The sequence below is a fragment of the Antechinus flavipes genome, chromosome 2 (genome assembly GCF_016432865.1).
Source record: "Antechinus flavipes isolate AdamAnt ecotype Samford, QLD, Australia chromosome 2, AdamAnt_v2, whole genome shotgun sequence".
Taxonomy (NCBI): Eukaryota; Metazoa; Chordata; class Mammalia; order Dasyuromorphia; family Dasyuridae; genus Antechinus; species Antechinus flavipes.
Genome location: NC_067399.1, coordinates 632,944,841 through 632,963,795, shown reverse-complemented (window position 1 = coordinate 632,963,795; position 18,955 = coordinate 632,944,841). Strand labels below are relative to the sequence as shown.

At 36.4% G+C, this 18,955-nt stretch overlaps 1 protein-coding gene across 14 annotated transcripts in view; it reads right to left on the bottom strand.

The window, feature by feature from the left end:
• The window catches only part of KCNMA1 (potassium calcium-activated channel subfamily M alpha 1), an 891,121-nt gene that overhangs the window by 157,746 nt on the left and 714,420 nt on the right, over positions 1–18,955 (bottom strand). For all 14 annotated transcript variants that reach the window (XM_051982028.1, XM_051982029.1, XM_051982030.1 and 11 more), the window contains exon 16: positions 6,363–6,431. In XM_051982028.1, coding sequence (XP_051837988.1) covers positions 6,363–6,431 — 69 coding nt within the window. The remainder of the gene's footprint in view (positions 1–6,362; positions 6,432–18,955) is intronic.

Genomic DNA, 18,955 nt, shown 5'->3' with positions numbered 1-18,955 from the left:
TCAACCAACAGACATTCACTAAGTGTTTGTTGTGGCAAGTATGGAGCACAAAAATAACCAAGAACAAAACTAATTTTTTTTCTCAATCAGGGACCAGAACTTAGCCCTCCCCATGATCCTAGTCCAGGGTATCCCCTGCCAAACAAACCATGCTGCCTTATATAATTCCTTGCTGTTGTAGAGGACACTCATTTAATCTTCATTTCTTCTCTCAGGTTTGTACTTGAATTGATCTTTTGCTCCCTACCTCACTATGAGTCATAGTCTCAGCTGAGGCCAGATTCCCTTCTGATCCCTTTCGTTATTAGCGAGCTAGTTTTGAAAAAAAATAATTTTTGAACACATCACATTGGAGTTCATATGAGTCAGGCTTAGTCCCAGGAGTGGCTACATTTGGCAAAGTAAGATGAATTAATGAGATGGTGAGAACCCTCTGGAATCCCGTCCTCTTTCTCCCAAATAATGTGGAGCTCACTTCAAAAGCCTCCCAAATAAATAGTAATCATTTAGGACAACTGTTCACAATGAGCCCTTAAAATTACTTCCATTTCAGTTGTCCTCTTGAACTCTGATTATCACCATTCCAAGAACATTTGAAGCTAATATTCTTCTGGAAGTAGAAAACACTTCAAGTTGAACAAGATGAGGGCAATAGTAGATATTTCTTGGCTTGCCTGGAATGCACTCTCTCTTTACTGTCCTTACTTCTGTCACCTTCAAAGGTTAGTTCAGATACCTCAGACTTGCTACATGAGGTATTTTTTGATGTACTCAGATATGCCCTTCTCCAAAATTTCTCTGTCTCTGCTTCTGTCTGTCTCTCTTTGTTTTTGTCTGTCTGTCTTTCTCTCTTCTCTCTGCTTCTCTATCTCTGTCTTTCTCTCTTCTCTCTCTCTCTCTCCCTCTCTCCTCTCTGCTTCTCTCTGTCTTTCTCTCTTCTTTCTGCTCTATCTCTGTTGCTGTTATTCTCTCTCTGTCTCTCTCTCTCCTTCTTCCTTCCCTCTCTCTCTTTTCTCTTCTCTTTTCTTCTCTTCTCTCTTCTCTCTCCATTCTTCTCCATCCCGCTTTACCCCTCCCCCTTCTTTCTCTCTTTCTCCCTCTCCTTCCTTTCTCTCTCTCCATCTCATCCCTCTCTCTTTCTCTCTCTCTCTCTTTCCCTCTCCTTCTCCATTTACAAAAATGTAATCTCACTGAGGGTAATGACCATATCATTTGTGTCTTTGTAATTCCCCTCACAGTTCCTAGAAGAGAATTGTCACTTAAAAAATACTTGTTAATTCACTGATTGATTGGCGAGTAAAAAAGTAGAACATAGTGAAAAATAAAGGCAGATTAGCCATAAAGACAAGACTGAAACTGGATTTTGCCTTTATCTGTGTCTTTTTTTTTTTTAATCACGAAGGTGATAAAAGCAAAGGAACTCCATGAAAATTCATAATCACATTTCTAAAATTGTACTAATTATCCAGATCTATAGTTCTTAAGCATTGGCAATTATTGGGAGGGGAAATGTGCAAATACAAATGAAAGGGGAAAAAGAAGCACAACAACCCAGCTTTCTAGCTACTCTGAATATGTATGATGGGAAAATATCCTTATAGTGTAATCCTCCTTGCAAATGTATTGTGCCATTCCCTCAGGTAATATAATATGCTAACAAGCTGCATGATAATATAGGCTTTTGTATCATAATATATGGAAATATGCATATTAACAACCACAAGCTAATGGGAACTAGGGCAAGCAAAAGTAAAAGTAAACAGCAACCATCTAAGGTTGGTTCATGGCCTCCCCAGAGAAAACATTACCAGGAATAGTAACCCCTATCAGTGCATTGTGCCAGGGGCATCTACTAGTAGTTGGCACTTTATTTGAATCAGTTTTACTTCTTGGGTGGAAAGCAGATGGAGAGAAGTGTCAGGGCTTATACTGGTGTCCTAGGCAGCCAACTTACAGGCTTCCCTGAGGCTTATGGTCTGTAATCACTTAACAACTACTTTCTTCTGTGCTTTATCATTTCCATCGTAAACCTAGACACATATACTTTTACTTGCAACTCAAAAAAAGAAAAAAGGATTGAGGTGGAAGACAAGTCGATATTCCATGCTACAGTGAAATAATGACACACTAATGTGATAACAAAGATTGCTCCCAGTTTGTCTAACCCAAGTATAGGTAACGGAGGTATGGACATAATTTCTAAAATTGAAGTAGGGCTTGTGTGTGTGTTTGTGTATATGTATTTAATTGTTCTTAGGGAAAGGATCATAAAAATGGAAATATTTTATTTAATTGGGTATTTTGTTCTGGGAGCAAGCCCATCTTACTTTTGGACAGGAAGCATGCCTTCATCAGCAACATGCCTTCACCACAAGGTAAGAAGCCATCACTAGAGGTGCAAGCACTGCACATCCTGGAAAATTCGACTTGTTGCAGTAACTTCTCTGCAGTTGGGTCATATAACTAATGCCAAACTGACAGGAAGCCACCTCTTTTTCCACACAACTAGTCAAAACCACAGAATCCAAAGACTCAGGGAAGAAGATAAGACAAACATATGAACACACAGACCTACACGCAAATACAAAAAGGACCACACAACCAATGAGGAAGGTGAAGCTTGAGAAGATGAACAGGTGGAAGACATCATGTTATGTTTTCAACAAGATCATCACAGAGAAGAGAATCGGAAAAGATCAGTTTAAGAATATTAACCAAGAAAAGGGGGAAAGGAGATCACTTAAAGTTTTTGAACATGCTTCATGCAACACCAAACAGAAGTAAAATGGGACACAGTCAAATGGTGGGACTCGAGATGTCACATTCAGAAATAAGTCAAACACACAAGGAGAAAAAAAACATACAAGTATTTGCTGTGATAAATGGCACCCTTTTGGTGAAACAATTACAGAAATAATTCTCCAAAGAAACTTTGGGAGAAGAGTATTGCAGAGATTTTAAATTGCTTGAAACTTCATCAGCAAAACAAGAACATGGACTTGGTCTCTGTTATGTGGGTAAAGAGACATGACTATATCACACAAGGTAGACTCTGAAAAAAATAGATGCGGAGAGGAGATCACTGGGAATGTGGATATGGTATGTAGACAAAATGGCATCACGAAATCTGGTGGACACATCAACATAATACAAAAACAGACAAAAATGCTCAAGAGAAAAATCATCATTTTAAGTGAAATTTCAGCCACACCAATGGTGTCAAGACTGAAAATAGGATTGTGTTCCTTCCTACTCCCGCTCCCTCCCACCTTTAAAGGTTTTCTGCAAAGAAGTTAGTGCATAATTCACAGAAACTAACAAATAAAACCAGAACACCGAGTGCTACCACCAATTTAGAGAAATATAACCAGGGGGCTTGTATATAAATATACATATGTATATACATGTATATATACACCAGACAAGGGTGATTATATACATATATGTATATATGTACACATATTTATATATACACAGAAAGGTAGGTGTTATCTTCCTGAATTCTTGACAAAGGGTTAGTCCTGGAGTTAGAAGGAGTGAAGGTAGAGGATTGAGGTTGGAAGGAAAGTTAACGAAGAGTGCATACCGCTTTCGGCTTCTGCAAATGACAAGAAAAAATTTTAAATCAAACATTTTGGTAAGAAATCAACCAACACCAAAGAAAAACTTAAAGAAAAAACACAACCTTTGTTTCAAATTCTTTGAAGAATATGATACAAAAACAAGCAGTTTTGCCAAGAATAAGGACAAATAAATATGAAATGATGCTAAGTTGGGGGCATGGGGTAGAGGAAAGAGGAGAAACAAAGGGATTAACATGGGGTAAATGTGAGGGCACAAAAGTGGAGGAAAGCAACTTTTCAATCTTAATGTGTCATTAGAGCAAGGAATAATTAAAAGGAAAAGAAAAACATTATCAAGAGTTTTTTTTTTTTTAATTTATAGTTTTGCACATCCTCTGTGGCTAATGTGTGCTGATGAATGTCTCCATTTTCAGATGCACTGATCCACATTCCCTTCTCCTAAGCATACCTTTTCCTTAAGAGAGGAAGTACTTCCACAGTTGAGACCAAGCCACATTTAAGAATTAAAGGCTGTAGTTGTTTTTAGAAAGCAAAAAAAAGGAACAAATTTTTCCATTTTTCTAAAAAATAAGGCCATTTGTTCACTGAAAAAATAAAAAAGATGTCTCTGTTGAAAACATTTCCAATTGGAAAATCAATATGAAGGTCCATTCAGGAAAACATGTCTCCAGGAATAATAATACTTTATTATTCTTCTCTCACAAATATTGTGCCCACTGACCAAACTTTTAGCAAGTCTGAGTGGTTTTTCCAGTAGAGATAATTTGCCTCCCTCAAGTTATCAGAGGTAGTTTTCACCCCTTGTGACTAAATGTACATATTTGTGAACTGACTAACCAGGGCTCTGGATGCAACCTAAAGACAAAAATTAGTACAGAAACAAAGCTCAGGGTAATGAACAGCGTTTCACTTTTCATTTTTCTGAAGAGTGCAGAGAAGTGGGAGGGAGATAACACCAGAAATTTACACAAAGATTTACCCACTTGACAGGTAAAAAACTTGGTAATGTGAAGAATATCATTTGCAAAAAGACTAGACAGGACAATGTTTTCTACACAAACACAGGGAACTCCTTGTGAAATTATGGCCAAATGCAATTATTAAATCTGGAAATGATCCAAACTGTGTTCAGGGTGACATCAATCTATTTATTTTTTGCAAATAATTATGCTTCACTTTGCCAACCTAGGAAAAAGAAAAAAAAAAAAAGGAAAGGCCAAAGTCAATTCTACATGTGGCCCCCAAATCTGCCATTTTTTTTTGGTTGATTTGGATTTAAAGAAAAAAAAAAAACATCATAACAGTTGATCAGATCAGCCCTGAAATGCAATCTGATCAGGTGGTAAAGACAACCAAAAAACATGTGGATTGACCATTTTCCAATCCAGGTTTTTTTCCAGCACAGAGAAACAGACTCTGCATTTGGTAACTTGACATAACTAGGCCATTTATCCAGAGAATGAAAACTTGTTAATCAGATGACACCATCATGAGTTCAAACAATTCTTGGAACTGAAACACCATTCTAGGAAATCCCAACAAATGTTCTGGTAGGAAAGAGGGATTATCTTACACTTAGTGACCTGTCCTGCTCAGCAGTTCAGAATAGGCCATACTGTGAATCTCCTTCCTGCTGAGGAGCAATCAGAATATCTACAAAAAGGTAGGTGAGTGCTGGCAAGGAAAAAATGGGCACCATCCCATTGGACCAAAGCCCTAGCATCTTGGCCATTTGTGTTCTGATTCTTCCAAAAACCGTTGAGAAGGGTAGGGAAATGAGAGCAACATCTATATTATTTCTCCAACACACAATGCCATTTCCACAATATAGATTGCTAGTTTACTATGTCTTCAATATAATAGAGACAAGCCAGTGTATCATGCTCTTTTCTTGCCTTGAATCATATATTGACTTGGGTGTTATCTATCCCAGCCAGACCTATTCCCCCCATCACTCTGATTTGCACATAATTAAGAGCAAAATAAATAAATAAAGGGAGCAGCCTGACTTTGAGTGCAGCTCTCCTGGCTAATTTACATGAAACTGATATTCTGCCACCTGGATTCAGGCTGTACCGGGAGAAGCGCATATGGTACACAATAGGCTGCTTGTAATTTGGATATCAAGAGAGCAGATCTCTCCCATAACCACTCTGCCCCCTGCCCGCTGCAGAACAGTCCTGAGCCCATCTGCTGCTTCCTAAAGGTAAAACGTGTGCATCCCTTCCTGTTGAAAGGGAGCTAGGACAAGAGAAGCATTGCTAGGGTTGTTTAGCTTTAGGGTAGGAAGGATGAAACCAGGCAGAGACCTTCAGTTTTTGCTCTTCTCTCCCTTAAGAAAATTGGGAGGGGGGTGGCTTATATTGTTTGGGAATTCAGAAGATCCATGGCAAAAATCATAATATTAGAGGACTATATCCTCTCATTGGAGGGTGTAGTTGAACCCCTTTATGTCACATAAGGCAACCACCAGGAGCTAAAGTGTCATGTCTGACACATAAATTGTAAGAACTGAAGGAAAGATCTGAATCCATATTCTTGGATTCCACACTCTTTGCTAAATCTTTCCCTCTACTCAGGATCTATTAATTATGAAAAAATTGATTGGGAAATAGGAGTGGCAGGAATAGTGTTCAACAAATGTGTTCTGAAACCTATCGGAATAGGCTGCATCAGGCTTCAGAGGAAACAAATCGCATTTAGGAAAGAATGGCCTGAGCATTCTGAGGATGTACATTCCCCATCATCAGTGTCAGTCCCAGAGTCCAAGCAACTTACCGGCTCTCTCGATTGGCGGACTTGTACTCTATGGCTATCATTAAGAGCTTTAGCTTCACAAAGCACAGTCTGCAAGAAGAAAGAAACTTTCAGGTCAGTCCTTCTGAATGATTAGAGCCATATAACAACACTGTTAAGATCTTTCCATTTACTAATGCAAACATTATCAAGGAGCATCCTCATTCCTCAGTTATCCTGACTGGGAGATCAGGGGGATGGGGAATATGCATTATCCTTTCCCTATCACTCCATCAAACCCGCTTTCCTGCAAGCTGATAAGTCACTGGATATTGGAAGCACAAATTGCCCTTGGTGCTGGACGTCTAGACACAGACCCCAAGCTGGGATTTTGTCTGGGGATTTATACTGGGCCAGATTCATTAGTAACTTCATTTTGTAGTAAAATGTTAACTGCAGGGGGAGTGAGGTATTTGGAGCAGGTGGACCTGTGATTTGGATGCTGTTCCAAGCTTCTGTGTAAATGGCTCCAATTGTTGCTCAGAGCCGACCCCAGCACACATGGAATGATGATAATAATACTTAGTCGGATGTAAGTGCCCAGCATGGCCCTGCCACTCAGAATTCCATAGGAATTCAAAAGCTGAGAGGTCAGAAGAACAGACCTGAAGGATTTGGCCAACTTTCTGGCTCCATGCCTTTCCCTCGTTGAATATTTTCCTGTGTCCTCTCAACTTCTCCTTCAAGGTTTATGAAGTTTCTCTTTAATGACTGTAGACTTCACTGATGTCCTCACCTGTCAACAATCCTGAGTTACATTACTTCTTGGAATGACCACTGCTTCACACTGCTTCTACTTCCTTAACTTGGATATAGAGGCTTTGAGGTTGAGATCAGTGCTGCTTATTACTTTAGAATTTTCTCAATTTTCAGCACCAAATTGGATTCATCACAGTCATTGAATTAACATTTGAGAATTGATTGGCAATGGAAATTTGGTCTCAGCTTTGGTCACTGGCTATTTTGGTTTGACCATGTCAATCACCCATATTTCCCCTTTCTGCTACCAAACACACAACACACACACACACACACACACACACACACACACACACATGACTAGTTATATTTATGTGGTAAGAGTTTGGACTGGAATGATTCTCAAAAAGCTGGGCATGGGTGCTCTGACTCTATGAAGAGGGATATATGAGCTCTGACCCCTTGCTCGGGGAATGCATTTCCACAGGGCTTTGGTTGGTCCCTTTGGACCCTAGAGGGAGGTATGGAGTTATGTTGAAAAGAACTGGCAACTAGGTAAATGTAATCCTTCTTCATGGGCTATAAAAAGAGAGGAGATAAAAAGACCTACATGAACTGATGCTAAAAGAAATAAGCAGAACCATTATATACAATAACAAGATTATGTGATGGTCAACTGTGATGGACTTAGTTCTTAACAACAATGAGGTGATTCAAGGCAATTTCAATATACTTGGGATGGAAAATGCCATCCACATCCAGAGAGAGAACTATGGAGACTGAATGTGAATCATAACATAATATTTTCACCTTTTTGTTGTTATTATTGTTAGTTTGATTTTTTTTTTTCTTTTTCATGTTTTTCCCCTTTAGATCTAATTTTTCTTGCATAGCATAATGAATATGGAAAAGTGTTTAGAAGAACTGTACATGTTTAATCTATATTGGATTGTTTTCTATCTTAGAGAAGGGAGCAGGAGGGAGAGAGAGAAAAAATAGGAACACAAGGTTTTGCAAAGGGGACTGTTGAAAATTATCTTTGTATGTATTTGGAAAAATAAAATACTATTAGATATAAAAAAGAAGAGAGGAGAAACAATTTATACAATGTCTTTGGAAATTGTTATTTTGTTGGGATGCAGCCAATGCCAAATCTCCATGGGATTTCTTCTTAGAAGTGGAGAATAGCCACTATAGATGCTGCTGGAAAGGAAGAGGGGAGAAGAAATCTTTGCCTTTCCTTATATGTAAAGTTCAAAGGATAGATCCTATTGGCTATATGCCCTTTATCAAGGGACTAGAACATACGTGACTCTCCCCATGGAGTCAAAACATAGTTATATGGAAAGTCATATCTGACCATCTCTCTTCCCTGCTCAATAAAATCCAATAACTCCCTATTACCTCCAGGATGAAATGTAAAAAGTTCTATTTGGCTTTTAAGACCACTTATGAGCTGACCCTTCCTACTGGAGTATTCTAATTCATCACTCCCCTCTATGTATTATAATATTAAGCAACATCGATCTTCTGGCTCTTTCTTAAACTCAACACTCTATCTTTTGGCTTTATGTTCTTTCTTTCTCTGTCCTCCATTCTCATAATATTCTCTTTTATCACCTCTCCTTCCTGACTTTATTGACTTCCTCCAAGACTCAGTTCAATTCCTCTTGTTGTTTTTCAGTCATTTTGGATTCTGTGACCACATTTGCAGTTTTTTTTTTTTTTGATAACAGAATTGTCTGCCATTTCCTCCTCCAGCTCATTTTACAGATGAAGAAATTGAGGCAAACAGGATAAAGTGATTTGCCTAGAATCATACAGCTAGTACATGTCTGAGTCCAGATTTGAACTCAGGAATATGTACTCTGTACATATCGGATATGAACATATTTATACATTGTCTTCCTCATTAGAATGGGAACTTCTTTAGGACATGAATAATATTTTTATCTTTCTTCATATCTCCAAAACTTTGCACAGGACTTGATACAAAGTAAAGACTTAATACGTGCTTATTGATTGATCAATTGAAAGTATTCCAGGTAAACCCTACTTCTCATTTCCACTTCCCTACATTTATATTTGGCTTAAACATGAGGCAATATGGTATCAAGAAGAGCTATCAATTGTCAATCTTTCTCAGTTTTGTATCAAGTGAGGTTTTCTGTTCAGTTTAAGCTGCAGGCTCCATTCATTTCCATCAATTCTTTTAAGTTTCAGCTTTTCCATTAATTCCCCCCAGAATCCAAAGACTTGGGTTTTTTCTGGAGGAAACATCCAGACTAATAAGTTCATAGGTCTACTTGAGAATCCTATTATTTTTAGCAAAAGAAATTAGATTTGGAAATGGAAGACTTGGGTTCCATCTTGGCTCTAAAATCTACTAGTTTCATGATATAAATCCCATCACCTTGAAACCTCAGTTTCCTCATCTGTAGAATGGAGACAGCAATATTTGTATTCCCCACATGAGAAGATTGTTATGAATAAAATGTGCTCTTTTAAAAATAAAATAAATTATGAATAAGAGCTCTCCTTCCTTGGACTAACAAATTACTCTTATTAAGTGTATTGGTGAGGAAGCTATATGCGTGTGTGGGGTGGTAAGGAGCTGCTATTTCTCATTCCAAATGGTTCTGCATTTTTGCCCATCAGAAAGTTTATACCATGTTCATTCAGACCAGGCTCTCTTGCAATCAAGTAAGAGATACTGAATTGTATATATGGCTTTAACATTTTCTGATTAATTCCCTTAAAATAAATACATGAGGCTGTCTGGAGGTTTAGGGGGTGATGGTAGATTAACTTACATAACCATTATTTGTTAGAGGCAGGATTTGAACACAGAGCTTTTAAGTCTGCTGGTAGCTCTCTGTACACAAACAAAATTGTTTTTAAATGAAAAATATAAAAAGTAATAGGATTCTCATGAAGATCTTTGAATTTATCAATCTGAATGTTTCCTCCAGTGAAAACTAAAGTCTTAGGATTCTGGAGGAAGTTGGTGGAAATGCTAAAATTTAAAGGAATTGACAGAAAGGAATAGAGCCTGCAGCTTAATTTGACTCAATACAGGAAACCTCAGTTGATATAGAACTGGAAAAGATTGATTGATTGTTCTTCTTGATAAACCTGTGTGATTCTTGCCCTTGTCCTATCATAAGTTCAATAGAGAACTTCCATCAAATGTATTAGAAGATTTCCTTATTTTCTCCTGACATTATGAAAGTACCAATAGAACATAATGACTTTCTGCCTGTTATCTCTTACCCTTGTCACATAGCCAGCCCATCTACTCTTCCTATCATACCTTCCCCAATGACATCTCTTAAATTTCTTCTAAGTTCTATGTTAATTATAGGGGGCAGCCTACTCACACACACATCAAGAGCCTTAGAGATCATCTGTCCCAGTGCTCTTTTTGCAGCACATATGGTCACACATTTAGAGCTAAAAGAGACATTATAATCATTTGGTTTAACCTCCTAATTTTGAAAATAAGAAAACTAATTCCTGGAGAAGCTGCGATCTACCTCAGATATACATATAAACAAACACACACACATATTAAGCATCTACTATATGCAAGACAGTGGTAGGGATCAGAAACACGAAAGAAAAAACAGCACCTGCCCACAAGATTATTGTATTCTTTTTTTCTTCCTTATTGAAATATTTGACTCAATTGCATATATACACACACATTTAAGTCAATGAGAAATTCTTTGTTTACACTCAGCTGTGTCAAACAGAAGTTTGGGAAATTAGACATTATTTATTTCCCCAGGGAAACATATTGAAGGAATAACTCCTTGGGATTTCAGTTAGGAATGAAAACTCTGAACACTCAGAACTCAGCAGAGTTCCAGGCCACTATTTACTTGAAAACCTGTGGCTAACCAAATAAGATTGAATTGCTCCATGGTTTCCTTTGTAGGGATCCTGCCAGAAATAATTAAGGGCACTTGTCTAAATGCCACTATCCTCTCCTTGGGATTCTAGACGAGATGGGAAGAGATGATGGGGTAGGAGGGTAGTACCACCAGTGGGAAACTGATGATGAGAGTAGGAAAAACAATGAAGTTTAAGTTCAAGACTAAAGAAATATTGTCAGTATATCCCATTATCTTGGAGCAGAATCCCTTTACTTCTGCTTTATTCAGGTATGCCAAAAATCTTAGGGCAGTTTTAAGTTATTACTTAAAGACTTTTGGGACACTTTGTATGGCTCCTGAAAAGGTAAACTTTCCAATTTCCCACAATCCAGTGACCATGGGCTAGCTGTGGTTTTCAGAAAGTCATCCCCAATATTTATTATCTATATCTGGTGCTAGGATAGGTACCAGACTGAATGAGTTAGAAATCACTAGATACTATCTGTTCCTGCTGCTGTGATAAGCACTAGACTGTGTATGATAGAAATAACCTCTGATCTTTATGAATACTTTACCATAGACTGACAAGGGGAAAAATGATATACAATTAAGATAAAAATCAAGCAAGCAAGATGGCCAATGGATTTGCATGTAAGCAATAGAAAAATGAATTATATCAGGAACATTAGCAAATGAAAGGTGTAGATTAGGACAGAGTAGATTTGTAAGAAACTGTCCTTTTCTACTTATTTAGTTCAGGAAATAAACTTTGAGAAGGAAAAATTCTAGCAATTGCTTGATGGATGGGAAAGAAGTAATATTTTGGCTTAGTGCAAGACATAGATGGAGAATATTTTAGAACACTACACAGTTAGTCAATAAGCACTTATTAAACCTAATGTATGCTAGCCACTGTGCTGAGTGCTAGGAAAAAAGCAAAAAAAAAAAAAAAATCAGTCCCTTCTGTCAAGGAGCTGCTAGTCAAATGGAGATGATAATATGCAAACAGCTTTATTCAAACAAGATATATACAGAACAAATTGGGGATAATTTCATAGGGAAGGCATCAGGATTAAAGGGTGCTAGGAAAGGCTTCTTGCAGAAGATGGGTTTTTAGCTAAAATCTGAAGGAAGCCAACAGGGGAAGATAAAGAGGAAGAAGGTTATAAGCAGGAAGCCAGTGAAAATGTCTGGAGCTGAGGCATGGAACCTTGAGGTTGAGAAACAGCATGGATTCTTGTCTCACTAGATTTCAGGGTACATACAGATGTAAAGTTTAAGAAGACTAGAACTGTAGGAAGGAGTCATGTTATAAAAGGCTTTAAAAAAGCCCAATAGAGGATTATAAATTTGATCCTAGAGAGAATAGGAAATAACAAGAATATTTTGAATAAGAGAATGACATAGTTAGATTTGTGGATAAGGAAGATCTGTTTTAAAGCTCAGTGGAGGATTGAATGGAGTGTGGTGAAACCTGAGGTAAGCAGAGTCTGGCAGACTTTTGCAATAGATTAGGAGTAAAGGAATGAGAGTCTGCAGCAGGGTTGGGGTAATGTCAGATAATAGAAGAGTATTATATATTAAAAAATGTTATGAAGGTAGGAATAACAAGTCCTGATCATTAATTGGATATGGGGAGTAAAGTAAGAAAGCACAAGAATTTGGGAAGGATACATAATTTGAGAGTTTGAGTGATTATATATATATATATATATATATATATATATAATATATATATAATTGATTTGTACAAAGTTGCTTGCATGTTCTCTCCCCTATTAGACTGAGTTGATTGAGGACAGAATTATTTGCTTTTCATTGTTTCATACCCTGGCACATAGTAGGTACTTCTGACTTCCTGACTGACTGGAGAGATGGTGATACCCTTGATAGTAATAGGAAAGTTAGGAAGAGTGAAGATAAGTTCATTTTAAAATGTCTGTAAACTACCCAGTTTGAGATGTTCACTAGTCTTACATCTAGTCTTATATGGAAGAAGAGAAATTAGGACAGGATAAGTAAATTTGAGAATTGTCTACATAGAGATAATCATCTAATTCATGGGAACTAATGAGATCACCAAGAAAAATAGTTTAAAGAAGGCCCAGGACACTTTTTTCATTAGTTTTAGCCCCAAGCATTTTATTTCAGTTTTGTTGTACCTCACTGTTTCTTCCCCTTTAAAGAATGAGAATTTCCCTCAATAGGTCAATTTCCCAAGAACTTTTATTTGCCCTCTCAATCCACATCAATCTTTCTTTGTCTTCTCTTTGCTAATGTTAAAGGTTTTGATTGTCTCTGTTGCCCTTGTTTCTCCATATTGGGGGAAAAGAGAAAGACTAACGAAAGTATAAAATCCCTAACATGATAGATGAGATGATAATAGGTTTCAAAGAGAAGATCAGACTACTGGACTATTATTTTACTCCATATGCAAAGCCTAATCTTTGAACTAGAAAGAAGAGAGGCAAAATGATTAGCCTATATATATATATATAGCCTATTATTAGCATATATATATACATATATATATATATATACATATTATATATATATAAACAAAATAGCTCCTAGGTATCTTTAAGTTAATGTCTCTTTGCCCAGATGAAAGACAGTCTTGGGTAACAAAAGTCCTGGCAGATATGTTTGCTAAGCCACTCTCAGTAGTCTTTCAAAGGTGCTGGAGAGCAAAAGAAATACTGATATTAAGGAATAGGGAATACTGTCCTAATTTTTTAAATGGGAAAAGAATAGGGTTTGCAAATTCTCGGCCAGTGAACTTTAATTACTGGAAAAATTATAGAATATAGAAAGAGAAGGGAAGTGGAAAGATATATATATATAGCATTTATTATATGCCAGGTACTGCACAAAACATTTAAAATATATCTCATTAGATTCTCACAAAAATCCCAGGGGGGGGTATTATAATTTTTCCTATTTTATAGTTGATCAAACCAAGGCAAGCAGAGGTTAAGTACCTAACTCAGGCTCATATCTTAATTAAGCATCCAAAGCCAGATTTGAATCCAGGTCATCCAGAACTAGTGCTCTACTGTTATTTTCTTAAATGAAATTTTATTATTTTTTCATCATGACATGTACAGTATTATAAAATTTTAAAAAATGTCACATTTCAAATTCTTTCCTTCTTTTTCTGCCCCCTTCCCTGAGACAAAAAGCAGTTTGATATAGGTTATACATGTGCAATCATGACAACCATATTTCCACATTATCAACTATTATTTTTAAAAGGAATTTTTAGTAAGCATACAAAATATTGTGGCTGTTACAAAGAACTAGCATTGCTTACTTCATCAATAAGCCATGCCATGACAACCTCATTTCTTTTCATTATAGGCTCCTAAATTAGGACATCAAAGGAATACAGTAGATATAATTTATGTTGATTTTTAGCAAAACATTTATAAAGTCCCTACTATATTCCTGGAAACATAATAGTGGTTAGGAACAGTTTCTCTAAGAGGGAAATTCTGTAAAGTCTTCCTACCAGTATTATGGAAAAGGTGATGAGAAGTAGTCTGGGCAATAAGATAAATTACAAGGATTTGGGAGTGATCAAATGACCAGACCCAAAGAGAAATCACTTATTGTTTAATGTTAACCTGGAAAGACATTTTCAGTGTAGTAGCCCAGAAATCTATGCTCAGCCTTGTGCTTTGTAATATTTTCATCAGTGACTTGGATGAAGTCATAAAATGACATACTTATCAAATATGAATCTGGCACAAATCTAGGCAGGATAACTAGTATACTGGATGACAGAGTCAGGATGTTTTTTACAATCTAGGACATCAGGCTGAATTTAATCAAATGAAATTTTATAGTAAGGATAAGAATATGTTTTATACTTGGGCTCAAACAATCAATGTTATAAATAAAATATGGGAGGAATATGGCTAGACAGAAGTTCATCTCAAAACAATGTAGAGCTACGGATTTTGTGAACTACAATTTTAATGTATTATAATCTCAAAGTAAGTCAATGATAGGAAATGGAAGCTAAGAAGTCTAATGAAAACAAGTTGCCTTAGGAGAAGCATGGCAAGCTGAGACTAGAAAGGTGATAGCAGGGCTGTATTTTGCCCCAACTGGATCATATCAATAGCATTTACTATTTGCTGGAAGCCACATTTGGAAAAGACATTGATAAATTGAAATGTATCTAGGAGACCAGAGTAGTGAAAGACTGAAATTGGTTAGACAGAAGATTTACCATAGACAAGAAAATACTTAGGAGGAGGTGACAAGTGCCTTCAAATATTTGAAGAGCAACCTCTTAGATGATATAATAAATTTGTTTTGTTTGGCTCCAAAGGGAAGAATCAGAAGCAAGAAGTTAAAGTTGCAAAGGGGTAAATTTAGGCTTGGAAGGAGGAAAATCTTCTTAATACTCAGAGCAATTCATAAGTAAAATGGACTGCCTTAAAAAGCAGAGTGTTTCCACTCACTGGAGATCATTATGCAAAAGCTGGATGACCATTTGACAGGCATATCATAGTGGAAGGCTCCTTATTAGGTCTAGGTTTGACTCATTAGGTTCTAAGTTCCTTCCACTTCTTGGATTTCATAAGTCTTCTGCCTCTATCCATGTCAGCACCATTGTATGGGGAGTGGAGTAGTAATATTAGGCAGAAGTTTGGGGAGTGGAGTAGTAATATTAGGCAGAAGTTTGGCTTCCTAACTATACTGGCAGATTGGCAGCATTTAATTCCTGCTTTTTTTTCCTTCCAAATGACATTTCCCAGTATGTCCAAAGAGTTGTGGTTGGTTGCAAAATAATTACAGGGGAAGAGGAAAGATTTTTTAGAAAAATGTCACTTGTCACAAAAAGGTCTTAAACTGGCAATCTGCAATAAAACTGTTGTAATAACAAGTTAGATCACTTTCTTGATAATTATTAAGTAGAGTTCTACCAAATTTGACAACGACATTATACAAAGCTTTTTTTTTTTCTTTTTTCTATTTTTTTTTTTTTTTTACTGCCAACATCATCTGTTAACTACAGTAGTTTCAACACAGATGTTCCTGAACAAAGGCTCTTAAGAAACCGAGCCCAACTGTTTCTACCTACCCAGAGGGAAATAAATTGTTCTCACCATTACATCGGCCCTTTGGACTAGAAAGATTACTTGCTGACACAAATTAGACAAGGAAACCTGCTGTAGATTTTGCACCTTCCAATGCACAATAAAATCAACGTGTTCAAATGCAAAGATGTGATTTGTGGCTGCTGCAGAGGCTGTACCATGCAGTCTTATACACAGAGGGCAGACAGCTTTGAGGATGCCCTCCAAATCCTAACCAAGACCAACATCTTCAGCCTGCTTTCATTTAACCAAAGGAAACTCAGAATGTTGAATTGAGTCTTACATTCAAAGGAAATGTCAAAGTAACTAAATTGAGAAACTTCAGGATAAGATGGCTAGGAGCAAAAGAAAAAAATCAGATGCTCACATTTTTAATTAATATCATGAACCATTGATATGGAAACTTCTATTTAAAAATAGCATACAGCCATTACTCCAAGGGTGCTGCTTTATTATAAAAAGTTTCTTCTTTCCTAAAAAATAAATAATGTGTGTTTAAATGTAAAAAGTAATGATGACAATAAGGTTCTACTCTTTTTCCAACCCTTCAACCATTTAACAAGAATAAAAATAGCTTATATAGTGCTATGTGCCAGACACTATGCTAAGTGTTTTACAATTCTTCTCTCATTTGATGCTCATAACTACTCTCACAGGTAGGTGCTTTTATTATCTCCATTTTATGGTTGAAACTGAGGCAAATAGGTTAAGTGACTTGACATTTATTAAGTGTTTGAGGTCAGATTTGAACTTAAGATTTCCTGACTCTAAGTCTAGCACTCCATCCACCATGGTACCTCACTGCCCATTTAGGGAGTCTGTGAATGAGTAGTCTGGTTCTTTATAATAATCCCAACAGAGAACAGATACATGACCCATTTGACTCCTATACATAGAAAGGAACAAGAATATTTTCTAATTTGGAAGCTAGGGGCTCAACGGATAGAGTGCAGAGCCTCAAGTCAGGAAGCCTCATCTTCCTGAATTCAAATCTACCCTCAGACACTTACTGTGTGATCCTGGACAAGTCACTTACCTTATTTGCCTCAGTTCCTCATTTATAAAATGAACTGGAGAAAAAAATGGAAAATTACTATAGTATCCTTGCCAAAGAAAACCCCAAATGAGATTACAAAAAGTCAGACATGCCACAAAAAACATCTTTTTCAGATACGCTTCCATATTCATCCAGTTCTTTATATGCTCCCTCTCCAAAGAATTACATATAAGTGGGTGACTTCTATATTGCATTATTTTGTTCATCCTCTTTTCTTAGTATCCTTTGCCATCATTCCATTTTTTTTTTCAATTCATCAATGTGGATGTTTCCCAAGATTTTATTCTTGGTTCCTTCTTCTTTCATTCATTCAATATGCATTTATTTTCTACAATTAATAAGGCATAGAGGATACAAAAACCAAAAATGAAGCATTCCTACCTTCAAGGAGCTTATGTTTTATCTATATATTTTTATTTTAACAAGAATTTTATTTCCAGATCTTTAACTACCATATTTATACAAATGATTTCCAGATTTCTGTTATTACTCTTGATTTCTATTTTGATTGACAGATTCCCAGCTGCAATTACCTTAAATACACAGTACTACATCTAACATAACAGGACCAATACCAGGCTTACTATTTTTCTACAATGTCAGTCTAATTAATATAAATATCTTTTCATTTTTTGCATTTGTACTCTGCTTCCCAGGCCAGTCCTTTAACCATTATATCATGCTACTTCTCAAAGGAAAAAAAAAAAAGAGAGCTGAAAGAAAGTCCAATAAGAGATAAATCTGGGCCAGATGAAAGTATTGGTAGATTAACTTAAAATAAGAAAAAAACCATACAGAATTTTCAAGGTTTTCCATAATAATTAATTCTTGACTTCAGGGATAAGGTAGCTACAACATTTGGACCCCTTCAGTTTCTTACTTACTTCTGCCAGAGAATCTATCTATGATAATTAGAAAGAAAAAGCTTGGACTAGTGACTCAACTTGACAAAATTCACATAGTATAGGAAAAATAGGTGCTAGTGATACAATTTCAAAGTCACTGAATGATCAGGACTCAAGATTTCTCAAAAAAAGCAGGATTCTAAATGAATGGAAAAGACCAACTCCCCCAAAAGTGATTAGAAAACTATCGGCAATTCCTGATCCATATATCTTATCTCTATGGAACTTATTAAGACAATGTATTTGTGGATGGATCATATTTGTGATGAACACATACAAAGAAAACAGCATATTTCATAAGACTAAAACTTCCAGTTACAGTTACATCCCATTGTCTTTATTTGCCTTGGCAGAACAAAGAACAGCTCTAAAGACCCTTCTTCAATAAGATATTTCTATGGAATTAGATACAACTGCCAATTATTGAATTTTCCTATTTCAGAAAAATCCAGGTTTCAAGGGACCCATAGACCAATTGAAGGACCTAATGTGTGTGTGTCCATGTACATTGTGTGTGTGTGTGTGTGTGTGTGTGTGTATGCAATAGCTTATTATCAACAATGTCTTATATATGAAAAGTATTACAAAAGATATAACTAAGAATTTGTAAGATTAAAAAAGTAGCAAGAACAAGGAGAAACAGGTGATTGATGATTATGAGTACTGTACCCAATAGGTTGATTAACCATTTTAAGACTTGAATGGAACTATGTTCTCAATAATGCAGCTAACATCTACATGAAATATTGAAAAAACCAGAGGAATTCTTCTAGTGTGTTGAATAGAACATCTATGGAGAATCTATGAAAAACATAAATGAGAAGTACACAGATTGAGAAATACTGAATCTGGGACATCAGTCCCACTGAAAACAGTATACAGAAAGATAAGCTCATATTGTTGTTAAGTCATTTTTAAGTCAAAT